This window comes from Berghia stephanieae, chromosome 13 (genome assembly GCF_034508935.2).
Source record: "Berghia stephanieae isolate SIO BIC M18660-M18661 chromosome 13, UCSD_Bste_1.3, whole genome shotgun sequence".
NCBI classification, from domain to species: Eukaryota; Metazoa; Mollusca; class Gastropoda; order Nudibranchia; family Aeolidiidae; genus Berghia; species Berghia stephanieae.
This window is the reverse complement of record NC_088372.1, coordinates 23,249,111-23,274,109: the sequence shown is the minus strand read 5'-3', so window position 1 is coordinate 23,274,109 and position 24,999 is coordinate 23,249,111. Positions and strand designations below refer to the sequence as shown.

The following is a 24,999-nucleotide window of genomic DNA, read 5'->3' as shown; positions in this document are numbered from 1 at the left end:
GGTTTTGTATCTCAATCAGACTACAACACATGGTTTTGTATCTCAATCAGACTACAACACATGGTTTTGTATCTCAATCAGACTATAACACATGGTTTTGTATCTCAATCAGACTACAACAGATGGTTTTGTATCTCAATCAGACTATAACACATGGTTTTGTATCTCAATCAGACTACAACACATGGTTTTGTATCTCAATCAGACTATAACACATGGTTTTGTATCTCAATCAGACTATAACACATGGTTTTGTATCTCAATCAGACTATAACACATGGTTTTGTGTGTTGGTACAATATATCCAGCTGGCGGATGTTGTGAGCACTTTACCTTGACGCACACCATCGATATAATCTGACACTAGGACTGCCATTACATTTAATCGATTAATGATAAAGTGGAAGAGATGAAATATATGAAGACGTGGAAACATCATCGCATTCATTAATTCAATCAATCCTAATACGAATCTGAAGTGCCCACCCAAGTCTTATACTTATAGTCTGTGTTATTGTTACGATTTAAAAAGCCGAACTTTAAAAATGCGTTCACAAGTTTGTTATTTTCAGTATATTCTTATAATAATGATAAATAAATAAAATAAAATTCCCTTATTCATGGAATATTTGTATCTAGGGTCTATACCAAGGGAAGGCTGGAATAACCCAGGCATCAGCCGCAGTGCAGCGCCGCAAGTCGAGCTAGGGCGATGTGACTTGCTCAAGGCCACACAGCGCAGCGGCGGTTGATCGAACTCTATACCTTTCGGGTACGAAGCAAAGACTGTACCGCTGAGCCACGCTGCCCAAAAATGGAATAATCTATTTGTTATAAAGTTTCTCCTCCTTTCCGTTATTTTTTTTTTTTTTATTTATTTTTTTTTTTTTGCGTGACAAAAAAAAAAAAAAAAAAGGAACTGTGTTTTCAGTACACAACTGGTTCTAAACTATCGGAACAATACAAGTGGCGGATGCCCTTATGAAATACTTCTCCGACGAGCATAAAAGTGTATCCAGAGGAGTTCATCTTAAACGTTTTAAATTACTAATGATACAGAGCATAAAAATCGGGACCATCCTCAGAGTTTATTTTAAGCAAGAGTTTATCTAAAGCGGACTGCAGTGTATATCGCTGTCTCCGCAAGAATCTTGGCGGAGTCCATGCGTATGTAATGTCAAATCAGTAAACAGTAAATAATAGGTAATAATAAGAAAAAAAATAATAGGTAATAAATAGGTAAAAAAATAATTATCATAAATGAATGAACATAGAAAAAGTACTTTCTTTTTTTTTTAAAGAAATAAGTTTTTAAAATGGACTGCAATGGATAATATATAAGAAGAAAAAAACAAACCAAAACAAGCAAACAAACCGAACACAATGAGCAATAACGAAAACCAAAGCAATTCAATAAATACTATTTAATCATCAGAATCAAGCACATACTTATACAAAATATCATCCATCTCCTTCCTGGCTTGAAATGCCTTTTTTGTATCCAGAATATCCAACCGTTCAGCCACTGAAACTGCATATAAGAAATGTTTGGATTGGCGAAAACTCTCATCCTTCATCCGTTCTGTAAATTTGTTTTCAACCACCTCAATAACAAATTCCTTTGACACTGCTGGCTCAATGACTTCTTTTTTGATAACGGGATGATGGGAATCAATGTTATCGTCCAGCATGAAACTCTCATCTTCATTGTCATCAGCCATGGTGACTCTGCGTACGTTTGCTTTTATTCTATCACTATCATTGAATTGAGGTGGATCAATTGTGCATATTACGTGATGGTTTTGGGGAGTGGATGGGGAGGAAATGTTGCCAATACCTCTTTGGGGAGAAGCAATAGGTAAATAGGATTGGTTTAGGTTTAAGCCTGAATTTTTTGTCACAACCCTGGCTGTGCCATCTTGATTTCTTATTATAGAAAATTGTCTGCCATCTCCAATATTACCAAGTTTTTGAATCGTATGCGAATTGTTGGATGAATAGTTTGATACAACGGATGTTGTAGGTCCTAAATGTTCTACACCATGTTGTTTATTTACAACAGATCTTTTTTCTGACATTGGAATGAATGATATCGAATGTGGAGTTGCATGATTTCCAGGCATAGCCATTGCAAAATTGTCTGTTTCTTGGGTAGGCTGAAATAAAGAAAAAAGAAGAAAAAAAGTAAGAAATTGCTTTTCAATCTATGGAGATGGAACATGTGTAGCTGTGGTAGGACCAATGAAATGGCCAGTTTAATTATAGAAAGAAATCACCTTGAACCAAGAAAAAAACTTTTATCATCAAAACACAACAGACTTCAAGAAAAGACTCAAGACTTTCTTATATAGAGAATCTTTATGTGAATCATGACCTGCAGAACTGTGTTTTCGTTGTTTTAATCAGATGTAAAGTGCTTTGGGATTTTTTTAAGAACAGAACTATATTAGAACGATCATCATCATCATCATCATCATCATCATCATCATTATTATTATTATTATTATTATTATTATTATTATTATTAATATTATTATTATTATTATTATTATTATTATTATTATTATTATTATTATTATTATTATTATTATTATTATTATTATCATTATTATTATCATTATTATTATCATCATTAATATTCTTATCAACATAACATGAGATGTAACCATTCATTAATTTAGAAGAGAAATTGAGATTGACAGAACGCAGACCCAAATTTCAAGGTTGACCAATTTAACAGGAACTGTAAAAGAATGTATTCTAAATCAAACTTAAATATAATAAGATCTCGTTTAACACTTGCACTAAATTTTTGGGGTGAACAATTCATCCATTTGTTTTTTTTGTCTCCTTCTATTGTCGTATACCAAGTGTTATATTTTGTTTGTTTGAATTGGTCAGCTATAGTACATAGAAAGAGAGAATTTTCTAATAGAATACGGACTGTTTAAGAAATGTGTCTTATTGAAACTATAAGGGAATTGAAAATAAAAATAATATATGACCTACCAAAATGGTAATTTATTTCAGTTGCGACTCAGAGACCAACAGTAATTTTTATGTTTACATAACCAGACATGTCAGATTTTGATACTCTACTCTAGAAACTACATCTCTTGCCCTCTATAAAACATAAACTTAATCCAAGCAATTTAATTATGACAATTAATTTAATTGTTTTGTTTTTTTCTTCATCTCAACCACCCCGACATGATACATGATTTGAAATGATGGGTCACATATTGAGTGTTATTGTTTTAAAAGTACATAGGTAAATTGTAAAAGACATCAAATGAGAATTGGGTAGCAAATCAATACAATACAATCATAAAGAAACATCGATGTCTATTTACAATAGTGAAAAAAAAATAACAAATCAAAAACCATATAACTTTTACAAACCTCCAGTTCGTCCCCCTCACTCTGCTTTTTCACAAATGGGAATCCTGTAATCAGATGTTATGGTAAAAATAAACATAATTTTCTAATATGATTACAATGACAACAATGATGCGAGATGGTAATGATATTATGATAACGATGACGATGATGATGACAAAACCCTGCCTAATTCATTAAAAATATTTAATTTCTTTAATTTCAAGTAAAGGACTAAATAACCATTTCTAATCAATCAAGTGTTGTTTTGTGTTTTGTTTACTTAATGAAAAGTTTGGGACAATTGAACACCAATAATGTATTCTGCAGAGGAACAAATTATTAATACAGGAAGTAAGTTATGTATAAGTGGAAACAATCTGCTAGAAGAAATTGTGACAGGATGTCATGAACAATTCCAGGACGCTCTGAGTGCTTATGACATGGTGCAGCATTTGTCACCAGCATGATTGACGCTGGCTCCCCGAAGGAAGAAGTGTGTTTTTTTCAAGGGAACTATGAACTCAGGAATATCTAGTGGGCAGGCCTGATGATGATGATGATGATGATGATGATGATGATGACATGCCAATGATATCAATATCAATGAAAACAACAAAATTCTAAACAACAACCAAGGATATTCAACATCATAAGTAATAATATAACTGTGAATGTGTAAGGCCTGACACTGACATATGATTTAGCTATGCAAATAGTTTCAACAACATTGTATGACTGCAAAGCATAGATGATCTCTAAAATTGTCTTTGAAACATTTCAAGCTTTCATGTTGTTTTTTTTTTTAATGGAGAATTTACAAAGCGCAATATCCATTAAACATGCTCAAAGCACTTTACAAAGGGTCCCAAACCAACAGCAATGCCTAACACGTAGGGCGAGGCGTGACATATTACAAGTTTTCACACAGAGACGATGCTGTTAACAGCCAGGTATTCATATTATACCTAAGTTAGGTGAGAGAATGTGAGCAAAAAGCCTTTTCCAAGGACTCAACTATGTGCTGCTCAAACCCTGGACCTTCCAGTCTGAAGGCGGGTGTCATACCACTAGACCAGATAGTTTCACAAATACAATCAAAAGATTCTGAGAATTTCTCTGACATATGACATAACAAAGAAGCTCACAAAGGGCTGGACAGCTCCCTGCAAATTATCAAAAAAAAAGGCATTCCTTGGCCACAATAACGAGATCAGACTATTGACAAAACAATAATGGAGGGATGGGTTGAACGAGGGGAGATGAGACAGAGGAAGACCACAAAGGAGATGATCAGAAGACGTGGCTGACAGGACTGAATAGACAGTGACCAGGCTACGTCGCAATTGCTATTGGCAGAAGGACATCCAGGATATCCATCTGAGAGGTTATTCTATGTGAACTTCGAACAAGATACGTGTGTGACTGTTGTAGTGATTTTGAAGTCGAATGAATGAACATGTGAGAGAGAGAGAGAGAGAGAGAGAGAGAGAGAGAGAGAGAGACAGAGAGAGACAGAGAGAGAGAGAGAGAGAGAGAGAGAGAGAGAGAGAGGGGCGGGGGGTTGATTTCAATCGTCTTATTATGAAAAATAAATAACCTTAAGCACTCAAACACCCAATTAATGACACTTGAGTCCAGAAGAAGCACGGCAGTGTAAATGTAGCAGTCATATCTTGGCTTGGACTCACAACATGATCCATATTAGGAATGAAAGCCCAATCAGTATATAGTGGCATGCCCTAAGACTGGCATTTTGCATGTAATTTCCTCTGCCTACCCATTGGTGGGTTTGTTAAATTTGTTGGGGAGACAGCAACTATTACTGTCCACTTAACGCCACAAACACTAGCTTATGGTTCTGAAGAACTACTACTTAGGATGTATATAGCTTTGATTACAAACAAAAAGTTACAAAAATGTAATATAATCTAAAGTAATCATGAATTTCGAGAACTCACTAGCAGTCAAATTTAGCTCATGATTGTGCTGTAAATGACACCGAATGACAACCATCTTATCTCGGCTTCTGATAGCTCTCACGTAAATGTGGACAGGACAATTTATTTTTTTTGTGCTGAAATAAAAAAAAAGAATACTTATTTGGATGATTGTATTGCTTTGAAAATACATAATTGAAACAAATACATTATTCAGTTTATTATTAATCCTTGTGACAACATCGCTAAATGCTTTTGTTTATTTGTGCGTGACCATTATATCTCAACACTATAGCGGAAAATACAACTTTTGAGTGGAAAAGCCTTTTCTGCATGTCCAACCCAACAGATTTGGTAAAAATTGCAAATGGTTTCAATAGATTAACTATTCCAGGTGCTGTGGTGCAAAATGTTGCAGAAAATAGGATTCTTTATAAATAGATTAAAAAAAAAAAAAATTAGCATGCACAGGTGACCTACTTTCGCTTTTGAATAGATCAAGTGAGGTAAATGAATCAACAGTTTTTATTCATGTTTACATTTTTTTCATATTTCTGACAAAAGTTATATTATTTACTACTACTTGTATGGTCTAAAATAAAATAAAAAATATTATGTCTGTGTTTACAAGTCATCTCTAGGATATGATGTCACCACGAGATTTTCATGTCACCAATGTGACAAAGGAAACTTTAAGTTCTGATATTTTTACTACAAATTTGCACGAGTGACTACAATTAAATTAGGTCTATGAAAGTGATAAAATCAACAACAACAAAATGAGAAATTAAACTTTCAAGTTGTTTTTGGAGTAATTCATAAGGCCTTGAAGACTGCTTGTTTTCTGCGAATGCAAACAATTTCAATCCTATTTCAGTGTTATTTGTGAAAGAAAGTGCTTGTGAATTGTTTGATAATTCAACTTGTTGTGTTCACTTCTACTTGTCTTGTGTGAGATGTGCTTTGTGCCACATGCTATCTATGGAGGGTCTGCCTAAGAGTGAGTGTGTGCAAAACACATCGTAATGCCCTCAGTGGAGTAATAAAGTTTATCTACTCAAATGTAAAATTTTAAATCTTCTGCATAGAAATGATTTTATGAGAAACCATCATACCATTGTGTTCTCTATTATTATCTCTAAACTTTAAACAAAATAAATACAATTTTTTCAAATCGTTGTTTTTTAAACAGTATTTCTTATTAAAAGTAAAAAAAAAAAAATTTCGTCAAGGAATATATGAGGGCTTCCCTAGATATAATGTCAGTAAGATCTAATGTCTTATAATGAATTTTATGAAACTTACAAGATACACTTTCTCATCATTTGTCAATCTATCTATGCAATAATAAAAATGACACCCCTGTATTACTGTCATGATGACTTGCTACTGGAGCAGCTAATGATCTTTAGCAAGCACTTTGGGATCATCTGGACTAGAACTTTTCTAAAATTTAGCGGGTTAGGGATACTATCAACTGTTAATTTGGAATCTCCTAATCCACTGGAAAGCTCATGAACTTTGAGTTACTGTCCTCCCAAATCAGAGTCTAAATAAGTGCACTTATCTATGAAGATAAAGAGGGTTACTGTCCTGTACGTTTCATGTTACTCACATTTGAACTCCATTGCAGAAACACACCACAGCACATCAGAAGATCACCTAATTCAAAATTAAAACATGCCCATAAACATTTTAACTTTGAAAGGATTTCTGATGGATGATTTACTTAAGCATTACAAATCATATTACATCAAAAATTTCTTCTTTTGACTTCTTAAACATAAAGGCAACCATGCAGAGTAAAAGTGAACTTATCAAGAGAGCTGAAATGTTTGGCAACTGCGGTAAATACATAAATCTTTAATTACCCATTTACAAACTTAGACATTCTGTATCTTTCACAAATGATTGCTGTTTTTACCTTATATCGAGGTCAGCCCTCAAAATCATAAGTGTTCAAATGAATTTATTAATGATGCAAAAAAAAAAATCTGAATGAAGCAAACTAATACTATGATGTCAAATCTGGTTTTGGCTCAAATTGAAGGCTGGTTTTCCAAAAACTCATTACATAAACTTTATTTTCAGCATCAATCGGCAAAAGAATTTCCTTGGATTTGAAAGAATTTGATAAAACAATAGACTGGATGAGAAATGTTAGGGGAAATAATCCCCCATATCTCAAAACGGGGTAAATGGAGATAAGGAATTTTAGAAAACCACTCTTCAATTTCTATTTGTAGATTTTTGATTTCTATTATTCTATGTATCTGTCTGTATCTGTATTCTACTTCTCCTCTAAAACAGTAATTCAGTAAACCTTGTTTTCTTCTGTTTTGCTCTGGAGAGGTAAATCCCACTTCTATCACACAACATCCTTATGTAAGAGTACTGGAATTTATCTTTGTAATGTTTCCCTTTGTTAAGGATGTTTTTGTTCGCCTTTATCACTGAGTTCAACAGCTTATCCTTGACCTAGAAATAGAAAAACACAAGAAAAAGTCATGCAGGTTAAAACAATTCTTAGTCTTAGATTTAATTTTTCAAATTTATATAAACCAATAGTGAACCAAGGATGTTTTGATGCATACTGGAAACCATTGTGAAAGGCATTTCTTTAAAATCTGAGTTGCACATAGCGGTCTTTTACTTTAAGAGTGTTCAGACAGCAAACTGAATTGGTATTGTTTGAAATGATTCGAAAGACTTGTTTCCCCTCCGCTCGCTTGTCTTATGTTTTATTTTTATGTTTTTAGGGGTTTTACAACGCTTGCAACACATTTAGGTTATATCAGCGCCGGTAAAAAGGAAGAAAATGGGATAGTAAAAAGTTCTAGAATTACAATTAAAGCACCCAAGAAAAAGTAAGACACAGGGGAACATGAGAACAAATAGGGATCAGATGTAGATTCCAAGAGCACACCACCAATGTACTTAGTTTGAGATCAACTATAAGTCTCATCCGGACACAAGCACAAAATCCAACAAAGAGGAATACACTCAAAAAGCATTATACATTCAAAATATCAAATATAATAATACATAACAGAGAGATGATTTACAAGGAAAAAAATATCATCTCCCAAAACAATAACAGTAAAAAAAAAAAAAATTATAAAAGGAAGAGTAAACTAATAAACTAAGCCAATCACCATTGCTTTCTTGTATCTGTGTATAACCACATTATTTAATGGATGGTTGCGAAAGAAATAGAGAGAGGGGGAGGAGAGACTTCTCTACCAGAACAATTTATGAATTTCCGACATTGATGTATGAGAAGATGATGCTGAAGCAATGAATGGACGGGGCTCTTCAGCTGTGTTGACAGGTTGGCCAGCTGTGGCTAGAAAAGTTTCCGACATTGATGTACCAGAGGATGATACTGAAGCAATGAATGGACAGCGCTCTTCAGCTGTGTTGGTTATACTGAGATGTGGACGTTCAACACACTCCACTACTACACACATCCTGTGCTCATTCACCAACTGGTCCATGATTTTGACTTGCTCCAGTTGCTGATTAAACATTTGCATTGGGAGCATGGCCAATGCAGATGCTAATTTGTTACAGTGCACTTTGGCTTCACTTAACTTTCTGGTGAAATCATCTGAAGCAAGCCTCGGAACTTGAAGTGATGTAACCTTGACCTCAGAATCATCGCCCGATTGGAATTTGACTGAAACCTGCCACGATTTCCCATGAAGTATCTCCGAGACCACCGGGGCAAAATAAGGGCTTCATCGAAAATCTCCAGATCTGAATGCAGTCTAGCCGCAAGGATGTGCTGACATGGTAAACCATTCGGTGATGTGAAAAGGCATCCGCAGGAATCTACTTGCACATCAGTGCGGCCATCAACACAAAAACCTCCACCAGGAAGAGAAGTCACTTGCAATTTCTTCGAACCACCAAACTGAATTTTCATTTGGTCCCAAGCATACTTTGTCAAATAAGACCTAAACTGTTTCTCTGAACTGTCACAGGATAAAATTGTTGTGTCCAGCATCCTGGCAGCTCTCAAGTCCCTTTCATCCAGACAAGAATCGATGACCATAAAAAACTGGTCAAAGAAGACTGGCAGATTGGAAAATTTACAAACCACTGACTTAATATGCTTATTTAACGCTTCCAGACGATTTGTAGTGTGCTGGCTAAACATGAGGGATTCAGCCTTCAAGCCCACAACCCATTCTTTCCGGATACCATCCCAATTACGTCTGATGTAATCCACAACCATAGGGAAATTTGACTCCTCCAGACAGTCCGTGTGCAGATCATATTCTTCTGTGGTGTTGCTGTATGCCAACTGCTGAAGAAGGGAAAGCACTGTGGACCTTTGCCCAGGACGAAAACTCATTTTTACCGATGTCACCTCCCGAGAAAAATAGTGAAGAGTATGAAACAGCCAGAGCTGCAGCTTGGCATAAGGAAATGCAGCACTCAGGACGGATCTCTCAGTGAAGTCCTTATCAGTGATTAGTTTTAGTTTTGGAGGTAGTCGATACATCGAAATGCGACACAAAAGCTGATACCATCTGGTTGAGGAGATTGCGGTTCTCATTGTGCGCCAGAAAAAAACTAACTATATGTGACTCTCCATTTCCATCAATGGTAAGGAGAATGTAGATTGCCATCCTGTCATTTGTCAATTTGTAGGTCGCATCCATCAGAAGCACTTCAGGATAAGACTTATAAACAGCTTCTATTTCAGGATCCATGACAAAAATCCCCTCTACAGCTCCCTCCTCCTCATCTTACGCTACATGTACCTTCAAATGCAGTTTATTTTGGTTTAAGTGTTCCATCAGACCTTGAATGTTTGTAGGGGCCTTTACCTTCAATTTTTGTTCTAAGTTGGCCATATCGTTCAAAGTATCACTTTGCCAGTTTATCTCTTGAGCTTCTGTTGGAGCATTTTCTTGTTGACATTTAGCTGGAGAGCTTGGCAAGCCATTTCTTTCAACTTCTCATCCAATCTGCGCCTTTTCGCATGACAATCCACTATGGCTTGAACTATGTCATGATTGTGCTCATGATTCACTTCTTTCACAATTAGTTCATTCCCTTTCTTATCCCCTTTATCTTGAAGGGAGTGGAGTTTCCAGGGACACTTTTGCTTCATAGACCTGAAATGAAAAAACAAATTATAAAAAAAATTAAAATTCAAATAGGCTCTGGATATCTGTTGCATAACTATAGAAGTGCAACGTCTGGGTAACGACAACCCATGGATAGCAACATTGACCTCAGGTTCCTGAATGTTTTACTATTTAGCGACATCGTCATAGCAACAAACGGCAGTTACAAACGATGCTGGAAAGCCAACCGTCATCTCCTACTCTTGACCAATAAAAAAAGGCCATCTTACCTCCCAATGAGATCGCTCTTCTAAACATTAGTCCAAATCTGAAATTATAATGGGTAATACCTAGTAGATGTTGTATTTGTTTATTTAATAATATCGTAAGATGTCAATCTACTAATTTTAAGTGCTTGTAAATGTTGGTGCACTTAAAAATTTCAGTATTCAAATCTCATAATCAGCATCACATGGATTTTGATTAATACGTATTAAAAATTAAAAGTAGATGGGAGCATCTGTGTTCTTTTGCGATATCATATTGGCACTTAATTTGCTCGATTTATACCCAGTTTTGTCAAATCTACGCTGAAAACAATAATACACATTTGAGAATGAATGCGTAACTGGTATGCTTTTTGTAAACAGGAGAAACACACATTCTAATGTCGTTAGGACGCGTCTTCTCTCAGACACTGGACTGCGCATTGCACTGTTTATAGTGAGACTTCTATAACTAATGACATATACATAGTGGTACCGTCGTCTGGTCGACCAATGGTCGAAATCACCGGATGTATTCTTTAAAAATCCTTTATAAATGATTAAAAGTTTTACGTTGGCTGGGTAAAATTAGTCATTATTTGCTTCAAAAAAGTATAGTCCAATATCATTATACAATAATTATTCTCAGATTGCCAACTTTATCAGGGCAGCTGGCCGCCAAGTATAAGGGGAAAAAGAGGGAATTGGGACTATAGAAAGGATGTCATTATATATAGGTGGGCTGCACATTTAGGAATTACTTACGGTCAGTTCCTGATTCCAGCTGATCTGCTGTCTCTTTCAACCGACTTGTAGCAGCCGTAAATCACATACTTGTAGTACAACTCTGGATTTGCTGACTCTCTAACCCATTTCACTCGACGACTGGCTTTCTGAAATCAAAATGGAATCAAAGAATAACTTCCCCTTCTCTCCAAAACACTAAAGAGCTTCAAAGTCATTCAATTGCTTACATCTGTCAATGTGAAAATAGAACTTATAAAAGTGGATCAATGCATTTACAAATAGAAGTGGTGCATTAAAACTTACCGGCGATGTTACCAATTGCATTGTCGGTAGTAATCACCATATATGGATTTCAAAATTGGCCTAAAATTATGGCTGCTAAGATCTGAGTGAGGATTGTGCTGGAACAATCTTCATGGATGCGGTATACAGTATACAGCATTGCCCTGAATTTAATTCTATTAAAAAGCTAAGATGTTAAATCCCGTGCCTTCACTGAAATTTTAATTCACAAATTTCCAATTTTATAACGAGGGCTGAGCTTATATTCGCAACGCCGTCACGAAATGACTGACACCTTATTGAGGCAGCATGAGGATGACAAGCTAAGACAAAGCGACATTCGAATTCGGCACAAAATCTCAATTAAAATACCCCCCCCCTAGGGCCAATTGAATGTTCTGATGAAAGACATGGTACCATTGGTTCAATTTATAGTACTTTTGCAGAAAGTTGGCCTACATTATTAATTATGCCTTTCAAGACCGGCTGCATTGTGTGGCCATTGGCCAGTAGAACAGATACTGCTCTGGCCACACAATGTGGCCAATGGCGCTGAAAGAGTTAATTATCCAAAGCTAAAATATACCCTATTTAATCCACAATCAAAAGATATACTAAATTGGTATTGATTAAAAAATGAACAACACCAAGCGATAGAGTAATTCCTCCTGAAGAAAATAAGACATAAATCATAAAAATCCACCCATAAACAAAAAATCTATGGTACTTTTTCTGAGACCCATCACCCAAGAAAAAGTTTTAAAAACCCGGCTCACAGCCACTTCACTAGGCACTAGCAATAGGCCTACCCCAGAAAGAAAGGACCATATCCGGTCGTAACAGTTTAAACACATGCATGCTCTCTAAACAAATTTGTCACTGACTGACACTGATTTCTAGCATAGGCACAGTTGCGTGCCATGCCCTATTATACTATATCAAGGATGAAAAACCTGAAAAAGCCAACAATAGTTAGATAGATAGAATAGATAGATAGAAGAGAGAGAGAGAGAGAGAGAGAGAGAGAGAGAGAGAGAGAGAGAGAGAGAGAGAGAGAGAGAGAGAGAGAGAGAGAGACTTACTGTTATGGTTTCAGAATCAATGATGCTGATAATGATGTTAAGCTCCTCTTCCAGGTGTAAGCTCTTGCAGGGTAGAAAATGTTTTCCCAACTTCAAGACTCGCTGAAATCGCCATTATTAAACAATTCCGAATATCAAAAAAAAATTGCACGTGCACAGTGATCACATCGAAGCATGTAGTTATAGTATGTAGGTAATATTGAATGTTGGTGCTTAGAATAATGCTTGCTTGAATGTACAACACGATTTATATAGGCATGGTCCTAGTGATGGGCCTAAGTTGATATCGATTGAAATAATTGAGGTTTTAGATTAGTGGGATATTGATACCTTTTAGTGGTCAATCATATAATCGCAATTCCAGATAATTTTTACTTTGCCTTTGTTATGAGTTTCTTCTCGCTTTAAAATACCTTAAAAAGATGGATAAATGAACTACATAAATGGATACTGTAAATCATTATCCTTGTTAGCATTGACTAAGACCAGTGAGTACAATACTAGTCACTCAAGACAAAACTTCTTTTCAAAACTCGTGCTGACTTCCCAACCCCTTACCGGTGCCCACTTACCGTGTACGTAGATTCTGGGGCTAGGTGCCCGGTTACCGTGTAGACAAAGAAGCTGATAGAGAGTGTGCTTAGGTGAGCAACAAAGGTCATTGGTGGACTAAAGGACTTGAGTTATGAACAGCGTCTGAAAAGAGTAGGACTGCCAAGTATGGTCTATCGACGTTTGAGCGGTGATATGATTGAGACCTATAAGTTCACACATTGCTTGTACGCGACTCAAGATAGGCTCTTCACAGTAGACACAAAATCAGTCACCAGGGGCCACTCATATAAACTTCTGAAACCCAGAGTTGAAACCACCCTTTGACAGAACTTTTTTACACAGAGAGTTATTGAACATTGGAACTCATTGCCAGGAAATGTCGTCGAAGCGAAGAGCGTCAATGACAATGCTTTCAAGAATAGATTAGATGCTGTGATGTCAAGTTATATGCATAGTGTAGAAGTGCCTCCTGCCCAAAATAGCTATGATCAAAAGATCAGTAGAGAAAGTGCAGTGTAGGCTAGATCAGAGGTAGGGAAGTGCATTAGGGCCATTCCATGTCAAGTGGACCAAATTTTCGGAAATTGGGAACCACACCCCTTTTGATTTTCCTCAAACTTGGCTCAATTGAAGATACTTATGAGATAGGAAGAAAACTAAATTTTCAGTTCAGAATATATGGATATTTTAATTTTTAACAATTTTTTGAAATTTTGTCTCAAAACGTGTCAAAATCAAATTTGCTCGTGGGTCCATTTTTGAGAGGCTATTAACTTTTTTATTAATCAAGCTAACTCTCTCAAATTTGGTAATCCTATACAACTTTTAGCATAGATTACAATTATTTGAAGGAAAATGAAAATATTTATCAACTTTTGGAGTTATCTGTCCGTGAATATGGCTCCCCGTGCTGTTCGGCAAAAAAATGAATTAATTCAATATTTTTTTCCATGACTTTGTTTCATTTTGGGTCATTGATGATTTGTATCTCAATAAATAACATATGGTCCAACATAATATAGAAAAACTATGGGTCTGGTACTACAATTTTTGGAACAATAGCGCATAACATTCTGTGAGTGCGACATGCACCAAAATCGCAAATTTTTGTCAACTTAAAAGGCTTAAAACAGTCAAAGATGTTGGCTGGGATTTGATATCTTGTGCATATACACTATTTCTATAAGCACATGGAAGCTTTCCTTGTATTTTAAGGTGCTTCGTGGTAAAAATCACCTGCAAAGAACCTTAGTAAATCTCAATCTTAAGTTACAAAGGGGCATAACTCAATAAATCATTTAAACCCCCAAAATCGACTTATATTACATTACACAGATAAGAAACAAAGCTTAAAATATTTGACTTATTACAAACTCTTAACAGATAATAAATTGAATGGTTTCGGTGTATTTATTTTTGAATACTAGGGAGTTTAATAGAAATTCTAAATGTACCTCACACACTTGAAACCAATGTCATATGAAAGAGCTGGCAACACAGATTACAAAACAGTTTGAATTTTGTTTCTATCTTGATTAGAAATGTAGTTACGGCAGTTCAAAGTCTGAAATTTCAGACCGATTTTTACCCCAAAATTACCATTGCAAAGTTGTGACCGAAAACGCGTGATGTTAATAAAAAATGGTTAAAACAGTCAATATGGAGTTCTTATCATAAAATTGTATACCAAAATGTTCGTCTTATCGAGGACAATGCATTTACATTAATAAAGAGGAAGATAAACATTTCAAATTAACACATAATTACATAATATGACGCAAATGTTACATAATCAAAAACTCGGCTAGACGTAAGAAAGAATTTGCTCTATCACTTTTGGATTTATCCCCAATATCTCACTGAAACAATTGCAAATAATTACCCTCTTTTAATTAATACATAGAGAATAAAAAAGGGTTTGAGAGTATTTAAATGAAAGATATAAACATGTTGTGTAATGACATAATGAGTTTATTTTTACCTATGGCAATTTAATTGCATATAAATATAATGGTAGATTGAAAAAGTTCAAATAAATTGAAACAGATTCCCTATTATAATTAGAAGGAAAGTTCTGGCTTTTAATACTTTAAAAAATTCTGCTGAACCACTTTGGGTTTATTGCTATTACATCATTTGAACTGACAATTAATATAATTTTATCCCCCCCCCCCCCCTTCTCTCTCAATGTATGGGGGTGTCAAAACTAATAGAACATCTTACCCTAATAATTATTAAGGCTAAGGCCTTTAAAATATGGATACAAATGATAAACATACCTAAACATATGGGAAAGAAACTTGATGACTTGATGGCAAAGTAAAATTAAAATTAAATTAAAGCAATTGGTATTTTTAAAATATCGATATTATTAATATCGAATTTCACAAAGAGAAGAAATATACGAACTTTTAAAACAAAAACAATAAAATGCCTATAAATAAAGTTGGAAAGTATGTATTCAAAATGAAAACATAGTAAATAATAGTACTGAAAATATTATGGACTAAATTTAACATAATACATAACTAAATATAAAATATCGATATGAATATCGATATCGCCCGGCAGCCATGATGAGAAGATAATGTAAACAAGGCATTTCGGCGCAGAGTTAAAAGGTGTCTGCGCATCGATATAGAGCCCTGAAATTTGGCATGAATAAAGTTTAGATGTTATTCTAAAAACAAGCGTTTAAATTTTAAAAAACAACGCGGTAAATAAAAAAATAAATGCATTTGAAAATTGCCAAATTTTAACTTCATATAACTTCTGGAATTATTAATTGATTTCTCCTTAATTGGCACCATTTAAAAGGAAATTGAAAGACGAAAATAATGATACCAAAATATCTGCGATATTCCTCTTTATAACGAAGTTATGCATCTTTAATTGAACCCCCCAAAACGCGAACGGCAATTTCCAGTCACAACTTTCCTATGGGCGAGTTGGGTCAAAATTTGACTGCCACTGCTGCTGCTCACTAAACTGCCTATGAATACCCATTAGTCATTGTGTAGATCTGCTGTGAACAAGACATTCAATTCAGTGACTGGAAAGACTCGGCGACAGGCCAGCGGTCTAATCAAGCGACATCGATACCATCTATTCTATTCTATTATAAGAGATGCTAGAGAGCTGAGCCGGTGTTACCAATACTTAGCTTCTATAACCAGGACAAATCATTCGTTTGGACAGAAAAATAAATAAAAACTTACCGCTTACCGTCAAAAGCAGTTTAGATTTGAAGATGCATTTGTTTTCTATCAAAAAACATTCGGTAATGGACAATCCTTGATGAATTTCAAAAGTTGTGTTGAAATTATATCCTAATTGTTTTCATGATTAATTCCTCGCGAAATCGTGTGGGTCCGTTTCTGTTACCAAGGTTCCGCCTAGCCAGGCAGGGTTGCCAGATCATTTTTGAGTAAGAGACCAAACTAGCTATAGCAAGAGGCCAGATTCCTCGGCAGGAGCCCAAATACCACCAAACCCACCTTAGCCTCGCGAAAACTCTTTAGATTTGTTAAACAATTTAGATAGGATAAGGAAAATTCGTATATATAGAAGCATTAGCAAATGCAATCTGTGGCGTTAGCACGTGTTGCATTTAGATATTTAGATTGCCAAATAAAATAAGTTTTACCGGTACCAGAGTATAAAACGATATAACGGGGAAAGTCAGAGGAAGCCAAAAAGTTGGTTACAGGAGGCCAAGTGGCCAAACCAAATGCAATTTGGTGCATTAGTGCAGTAAAAATTGGTGCGCAAAATTAGTTCGTAGCGGATGCGAGACTGCGTGCGTGTGTGTGTATGTGTGTGTGTCTCTTTCTTTTTTTTTTTTTTTGGGGGGGGGGGGGGGGGTGCGTACACGGTAACGGGGCATCTCGCCTCAGGATCTACGTACACGTAAACTGATTTACCGTTGCAACACATGCAATAGATGGTCCCCGCTGTCGTGACCGCGCGCGCTCGTGTGTGTGTGTGTGTGTGTGTGTTATATTTTTAAAAATCAAAACAATTTTAACCATTATTGGCGAGATTCCATCTTACACTCCCCAAACTCCAGATCTTAGTCTTAATGTTATCATTAAAAGACAAGCTTTGCGATTTATAGTTTATTTGAAGCCCGAGTCGAAATATACTCTTACTACTGCTCTCTTGGTGGAAACGATTTATTCTGCATAAGCAATCTGCAGAAAAAAAAATGTCACTGTAAAAGGTTAAAGTTTCACGAAGTACGCTCCGTGAACACCGCTGTAACATTCCTTTGATCTACATCATCAGGCAACCCATTGTTTCTTTCATCTTTTCCCATTCCCCCTTACTATCCCCCCCCCCCCCCCCATTCCCCCGCCCATCTCTCTCTCTCTCTCTCTCTCTCTCTCTCTCTCTCTCTCTCTCTCTCTCTCTCTCTCTCTCTCTCTCTCTCTCTCTCTCTCTCTCTCTCTCTCTCTCTCTTTTGTCATAATGTTATCCCTTCCCCTTCCATCTCATTGTAAAATGAAAACGTTCTGCTGTTTGCAGATACATGTATGATTGTTTTGTTTTTTCTCTCTCACTAGGCATTTGAAAAAAAAAAAAAAACCTGAAAAAAAACAAAAACAACTTAACCTTTTAAAGGCAGCAGCTTCTTATGGTTCACACTATTATGTTATGACGATCGACCCAATCAGCAAAGTCCGGTCCGCATTCGTGCACCGTCGCGAACCCGCCTGGTAGCATCGTCACAACACACCTTTCGACTAGATGCTCTGCCATTTCGGGTTCTTGTCCACAGCGTGGACATAAAGGACAGGAAGTTAGACCCCACTGATGTAACGCACCGGCCGTTAGGCAGCTCCTCGACCGAAGCCGATTCGCAGCTACCCAGTGTCTCCTCTTACTGGTATCAAAGCCTGGCAACTTCTCACCAAGCTTAGAGGAGTGTAGGTCCCGCCCCCACGAGGGATTGAATTCGTCCAACCGACTTCCATCTCGTATGTGCAGCTCTGTCCGTAGTCAGGGATTCTGCGTACAAGGGTTGCCGGGACTTATTTCGGCTCGAAACGGGGCACCGTTCATTATGCGCATGAGAGGGGTATCCCCATTCCCTCTCTCTTTGATCTTACTCAGCCAGTTTCCCGTAATGGTCTCCCTCCGGACATCGGGGGGCTGGATCGCTGCCATTACCGGGCCCCATTCTCTAGGGGTTGTTGCTAGCGTTCCCGACACTATGTGCATCGACTTGCGAAGTTTTACATCCACCTTCTCAACGTTTCTGCTTCTACCCCACACTGGAGCGCAATACTCCGCGGTGGAATAGCATAGTGCCAGGATGTTCTCAGGAGCGCTTGGCTAGCGCCCCAAGTCGATCCCGCCAGCTTCCTCAGAAGACTATTCCGCTTCTCTATCTTCCGGGCAACCCCTTCGAGATGAACCCGATAGGTAAGGCTGCGATCCAACGTCACCCCTAAATATATTTTGGACGCGGCTCATATGGGAGTGGCTGGTCCCCGACTAGGACATTCAGTTTACGGTGTGCCAACCACTGCATAAGTGAAATGCAGTGGCCACGGTTTTGAAGTGTTCATCTTCAGGTACCACTTGTCAAAGTAGGATTTGAGTCTGGTGACGTCCTCGCTGAGTACGCTCTCGAGACGGGTCCACACTTTACTCTGAGTAACGAGTGCCCAGTCGTCTGCGTATCCCAGCCTCAGGGAGGAAGTGTTCGGCATATCGCTAATGTAAACGTTAAACAACATTGGCGCAAGTACCGACCCCTGAGGGACCCCATTCTTCAATTTCCTTACTTTGCTCGTGACGTCTCCCAGCGCGACGTGGAATTGCCTTTCCCCCTAAGATCGAAGAGAACAACTTCAAGGTCTTTTTGCACCTTATGATTTTTGCAAGTTTGAGCATTAACCCATCGCACCAGACCGTATCGTACGCCGCTGATAGGTCTATAAACACAGCACCTGTTTGCTGTTTTCTCTCGAACCCGTGCTCAATATGCTCTGTAAGGGCAATGACCTGCTCCGTGGTGCACCTCCCTTCCCTGAAGCCTGCCTGCTCTGGTGGCAGGGCAGCGTCTAGGACCGGCCCCCATCGGTTTAATAGAACACGCTCCAACAATTTGTAAAGACAGCTCAGCAGCGATATGGGTCTGTAACTGTCTGCCTCCTTCGCCGGCTTCCCTGGCTTCAGGATGGCAACTATCTTCGCGTGCTTCCACACTTGTGGAAGCTTTCCTTTTGCAAGGACGTCAGACATTGCCTCTGCTAGCCAGGCCCGTGCCCTGGGGCCCAGATGCGTCACCATATCGGGATATACACCATCTATCCCTGCTGCTTTGCCGTTTTTACTTCGCTAATGGCTGCACCCACTTCTCGGGGACTGAACGGGGCCGTCCAGTCCGACTCCTCCGCAGGTAGCGAGTCCAAAATCGTTCGGTACGCCTTGCGGACACCGCGCTCAAAAGCCTGATTAGGGACCCGCTTACTACGGTTCTTAATATTCTTGGCAATTGTGTCTGCCTCGCATTCCGGTGCAGCCTTCGCGAAATTCCGATCTGGGTCCAATTTCTTTATCAAACGCCAAGCGTGGCGGCTGGAGTGTGTAAAGTCGAGACTTTCCACGGTCTCCTGCCACCGTTTGCTTCCTTCCCTCTGCCAGAGACTGAAGTAGTCTATCGGCTGTGTCCTGGGACTGGGTCTGCTGGTACTCTCGGTACAGCTCTTCCGACTCTGCTGTCCAGCAAGGGGTGTAGAATTTCCGCTTGCCCGTGGAATAGAGCGTTGAGCGCTCTTAACCAGTAGCCTACTAAATCTGGTTATATTCTTGGACTTGGGAGGAATGGCAGGGCAGACCTGCTCGATATAGGAACTGAATTCCTCCCAGTCAGCCTTCCTGAAATTCCATCTGCAAAGTGGGAGAGACTGCACCCTCGGTATTGTCACCCCAGCTGTGACAAGAACCGGCCTGTGCTGGCTATGCGGAAAGTCCCCGAGGACTGTCCGCTTCACCTGCAGCGGTTCACCGTTCGCGCTTTTCGTTACGAGGGTGAGGTCTGGAGTGTACTCCTTCTTATGGCGGGTACCCCGGAAGGTACCCTTGGCTGTAGGATCGTACACTAGGTGTAGATCATTACAGTCCATCCATGAGCGGAGTTGTCTTCCTGCCTCGTTGCAGTCTCGGTAGCCCCATTCGTGATGGTGGCTATTAAAGTCTCCAGACAGATGGAAGGATGGCTGACCACCGGTACCGGTGGTGTAGTCCAAGTCGCTCTAGGTGGTTTGTAAATATTATGCAAACACAGTCCACCTACTTCCACGGAAATTCGGTTCACCCCATTGCTGTCCGTTACGCTCTCAATGACCCTTACCTTCGATGGCTCTTTAGCGTAAACGCTAACCCTCCTTTGAGCCTCGAAGTGTCCTCGCGTTGGACCACCGTATAGCCTGGGATCTGGAATCGGGAAGATTGCGCGCCTGAATAAAGGTGGGTCTCCTGTAAAAGGAGGATATCAACGCAATGAACGGCCAGTAGCTTTGATAAAAGCTCATTTTTTGCCATACTCTGGCTCTCGACGTTCAGGGACAGTATACGCGTCAGTTCGCCATCCCCGCCGTCGCATTTTCCAATCGGCAGGCCGCGAATCGATTGATGCATGGGACGTTTGCTTTTTCTCGGACGTGCCGACGACCCGGGCGACACGAACGCGGTATTATTTGGCTAGGCGGCAGACCGCTTCGCCATTGACGGGACTGATTTGGACTCGACATAAGGACAATAGTGTGGCGCCCGGGATAGGGCTGCTATTCGGGCACCGGGTTTGGATCAAATTTAGTCACACACCGGGGCGAGCAGCTCATGTGGCTCGTTGGCTCGATACCCGGGATGGTCTCGTGACGGTCGACCGGGATTTACACCTTTGCCCTCCCGTGTGCCTCAAGCCCCCTCACCAACTGCAAGGTAAAGATCCACGAGGGGGTTTTAAAGGCGAATATCAATCTTACTTGGACCAAAAATAAAATCTTACCGTTTTCATCAAAAGACAAAAAACAAAATACAATTTAAAAACATGAGTTTTAAAGGCTGATTATGACACAACGTCTGAAAAGCTGCGTTTTCTATCATTTACTATATGAACCTATAAGTTCAACATTGCTTTTCTCGCTAAGATATTAAGTAAACAAATGAAGACTCATATAATTTGAAACAAAAACCTAAAATTCATGTACACAGAGAGTTATAATTGCAGAACTCTCCCATTCCCGTGAGGACGTCAATGAAAATGCTTTCATAAAAGAAATTTGTATGCAATTCATATCATATTAGAAGTGTCTGAAAATATAAAAAAGACATAGAAAAAAAGGTGGGAGTGGTGAGGCTAATCCAGAGTAGGGAATGCATTAGCCATTCTTCAAGTGGACCAAATTCGAACTTGGACCAACACCTTAATTTCTAATCTCAATAAGTACTAAGATAGGAAGAAAACTAATATTCATTCGAATATTGGATATTTGATTTACTTTTGTGAAACCTTGTTCCCGTTCAAAATAAATGTCTGGGTAATTTTAGAGGCAAACTTTTATTAATAAGCAAAAATTGTTCCTTAACGTTTAAAAGATTACAAGAAGAAAACTGCAAAATATTACAACTTTTGGATTATCTGTCCGTGACAAGGTCCCCCGTGCTGTTCGGTCAAAATGAATTAATCAAATTCTCCCACTGACTTTGTTTCATTTGGGTGTGTTGCTCAATAAATAACAAGGTCCTATATATAATAACAACTATGTGGTCTGGTCTACAATTTCAACAATACCATAACACTTTATTGCGCTGCACCAAAACGAAATATTTAGGTCAATTAAATGTAAAACAGTCAAATTTGCTCAGAACTTGTCATTACACTGTTCAAACAACACATGGAAGTTCCTTGATTTTACGGATTCGCTTTCGGGGTAAAAACACCAAAAATTTCGTAATTCATTTAAGTACAAGGGCATAATCCGATAAATATTTAACGCAAACGATATAGTTCTTAGATAAAAATCAAACAAATATTTGACTTATTACAAACGTGTAATGTAGTATTTGAATAGGTTTCGGGTATTTTTTTGAATACACCATTAGTCATTTGTAACTGACATGGACAAGACTCAATCGAGTGACGTGCAAAGACGGGGACAGTCAGGGCCCTAACAGCGACTATCTTCACTAAGGATCAGACCGAGGAGCTTACGGAATTTCTCCCGAAAAAAAAAAAGATACCAAATCCTTACCCATTTTTCACCCAGGTGATGTTGTCTCTTCTTAAGCACTGCCATAAAACTTTCGTAATCATCAAACTCTGTCCCTGGTTCAATTGTTATTTCGTTGGCATCAGCACTATAGCTATGAACGTGGCTAATGACTGACATTTTGTTATTAACATGAAGTATATGATTTTGTGTTATATTATGATCATTCTCACTTATATATATCACTGTTTGTGAAGTTTACTTTCGATATCGACAAGTCTTCATTTCCGTTGATAGTTCATTGTTATCGATAAAAGAAAGAAAAAACAAAAAACTGCAAACAAGAAACTGAAACGTTATACTTTTGATAACTATTTTCAATAGTTGTACTATCTAGCAAAAAGAAATTGACTTCATTTTCAATTTTACGAACTTTTAAAGATTATGATACCTATTGTTTTGCTACAAATTTGTTCCTAATTTTTATGAAACAAAATTTCAGTGGCCTACAAAGTACAAAGTACAAAGTAACTGATAAGTTGTCAACAATTGAATTCCATGGACGCCGTTTTAGCAGTGGTTTCAACCGTGTCGTATCCAAGTTGATTGCTTGTATATGCTTCGCAGCTTTAACTGGTAACAGCAATGTGAGTTGTAGTGGATCAATTAATTCGTCCGCTATGGTTCAGATTCTCATTGCTATTAGTCAAGCTTAGCTGAATCTGTAGTTTAGACAGAGGCTGTCAAATTGCCTCCGATTAGATTGAAGGTGTAGTGTAGGACCGAGCTTCCACAACTGAGATTGGAATGGTGTTCCATCGATCTAGCTGGCTAAAGAAATGTTGTCTGAGTGATTTGTTGCATTTGGATTTGTTCAATTTATATCTGTGGCCTCTGGTGTTACTGTCAGCAAACACAAAAAAATCCTTTCTGGACATAATACAGGACGTGCATAAAATGTGTGAGTCAATAACAAACGAAAAACAGCAAATTAATTATGACTGCCAAATAATCGGTCAGTTTTTAAAACATGTGGACACAATACACCCTACTTGGGAATCCAACTAAACATAGCACGGAAATGGGACCAACATATTGATAATATTGTGGCAAAAGCAAAATCGTACCCTTGGCTTCCTGAGGCAGAACCTGTACTATCTAGTGACTAGTGCCTCCCAAATGTGAAAGAACAGACATACAAAGCTTTAGACAGAGCCGTATTGGAATACGCGTGCACAGTGTGGGATCATTATCAGTAAGGCCACATCAAGAAAATCAAACAAGTTCAAAGGGCAGCTTCGGGGATTGTCACCAATAATTACTTGTGCATTCTAGGATGCGTTAGCGAGGCCCTGAAATTGTTGCAGTGGAAAAGAAAAACACTGGAGAGTAGGCTGAAAGAAAAACGCCTTCAAATTCTCCACAGAACAGTACATTCCAACAAAACAGCAATAACTCTACCACAATATTTTACGAAACAGCACTATACATTCACATGAAATTATCATAGAAGTAAGTTCACAATTCCAACACACTGGACCAACTCATATAAAAACAGTTTCTTCCCAAAAACCATCAAAAGAAGTTTTACCAAAACATTTTAAGTGGGCTGTACAGAAAGCTGAAGTTGACATGGATGGTTATTGTTCATTTTCTAAGGGAGCGTTCACATATTATGTCAACAAAATATTGGCATTTTTAGACCCCCCCCCTCCCCCCCATGTCATCAATTGTCATCATTGACTTGACCCCCCCCCCCCCCCCCAATATGATGACATCATCAAAATGGACTATTTTTCGTGAAAGTCATATGATGGTGGCTATTGAACAGAGGAAAAGAGGTAAAAACAACTGAGTGCCAAAAGGTGTGAAATTTGATATATATACCTCTTTGTCTCTGTTCAATACTGGTAGCCAGCATTACACGATGTTAACAAAAAAAAAAAAGTCCATTTTGAAGATGTAGACATGTTTAGGGTAGTTCAGTTGTTAGAGCGTGGCTGAAGACCTGACAACTCAAGTTGATTCCCATCGCAGCCACATTTTTTTTTTCAGGGGCTCCCTGTCCACCCAGCAGTGAATAGGTGTAGGTGGATCACCTGATCTGGTAAAAAGTAATTTGTGAAGACTGATGTCCTATCCGAATAATAACATATATGTTACTAATCCGCTTCAACTTTTACAGTGTTTTTCTTGGGTGTGTTTTTATTCTATTTGTATAACCAAATTTTTGATGACATAATCTTGGGTATGAACCCCCCCCCCCTCCCCCATGTCAACACTTGTCAACACTTGTCAACATTTGGCAGACCCCCCCTCCCCCCCAAAGTGTTGACATATTATGTGAACGCTCCCTAATTGTTTTGACAACCAAATTAACGGCCACAGGGGTATCATCATTTATGTGAAAGAGGAGATAGGTGCACAAGAAATCACCCTGGCAC

The 24,999-nt window shown here is 38.2% G+C and overlaps 2 protein-coding genes across 7 annotated transcripts in view; one reads left to right on the top strand and one right to left on the bottom strand.

Annotated features, from left to right (window-relative positions):
* Positions 1–1,409: 1,409 nt before the first annotated feature.
* LOC144958884 (uncharacterized) lies at positions 1,410–22,839 on the bottom strand. Of its 2 annotated transcripts, XM_078891150.1 has the most exons (6): positions 22,598–22,720; positions 13,349–13,472; positions 7,642–7,796; positions 5,340–5,455; positions 3,403–3,446; positions 1,410–2,156 (listed from the first exon to the last, which is right to left on the bottom strand). In XM_078891150.1, exons 2-6 carry the CDS (start codon positions 13,436–13,438, stop codon positions 1,425–1,427), a joined length of 1,137 nt encoding a protein of 378 aa, XP_078747276.1. In that variant the 5' UTR covers positions 13,439–13,472; positions 22,598–22,720; the 3' UTR covers positions 1,410–1,424. The 2 variants fall into 2 exon arrangements, with proteins under 2 accessions (XP_078747276.1, XP_078747275.1); XM_078891149.1 differs by lacking the exon at positions 13,349–13,472 and having other exon boundaries at positions 22,598–22,839.
* An 11-nt stretch (positions 22,840–22,850) lies between these two features.
* Positions 22,851–24,999, top strand: part of LOC144958883 (serine/threonine-protein kinase ULK4-like) — a 41,251-nt gene continuing 39,102 nt past the window's right edge. For 2 of the 5 annotated variants that reach the window (XM_078891146.1, XM_078891144.1), the window contains exon 1: positions 23,066–23,202. The gene's annotated coding sequence lies outside the window, so the exon portion shown is untranslated. Of the gene's footprint in view, positions 23,203–24,999 lie in introns of all 5 variants that reach the window. The other 3 variants (XM_078891145.1, XM_078891147.1, XM_078891148.1) reach the window with 3 other exon arrangements.

Bases quoted from the DNA above. Each gene is read 5' to 3' on its own strand.
- LOC144958884 (XM_078891149.1), bottom strand. From the start codon at position 22,735: ATGTCAGTCATTAGCCACGTTCATAGCTATAGTGCTGATGCCAACGAA. The intron at 3,447-5,339 runs GTGAGTTCTCGA...ATCTGATTACAG, and splicing joins TGAGCTAAATTTGACTGCTA to GATTCCCATTTGTGAAAAAG. The intron at 2,157-3,402 runs GTTTGTAAAAGT...TCTTTATTTCAG, and splicing joins GTGAGGGGGACGAACTGGAG to CCTACCCAAGAAACAGACAA.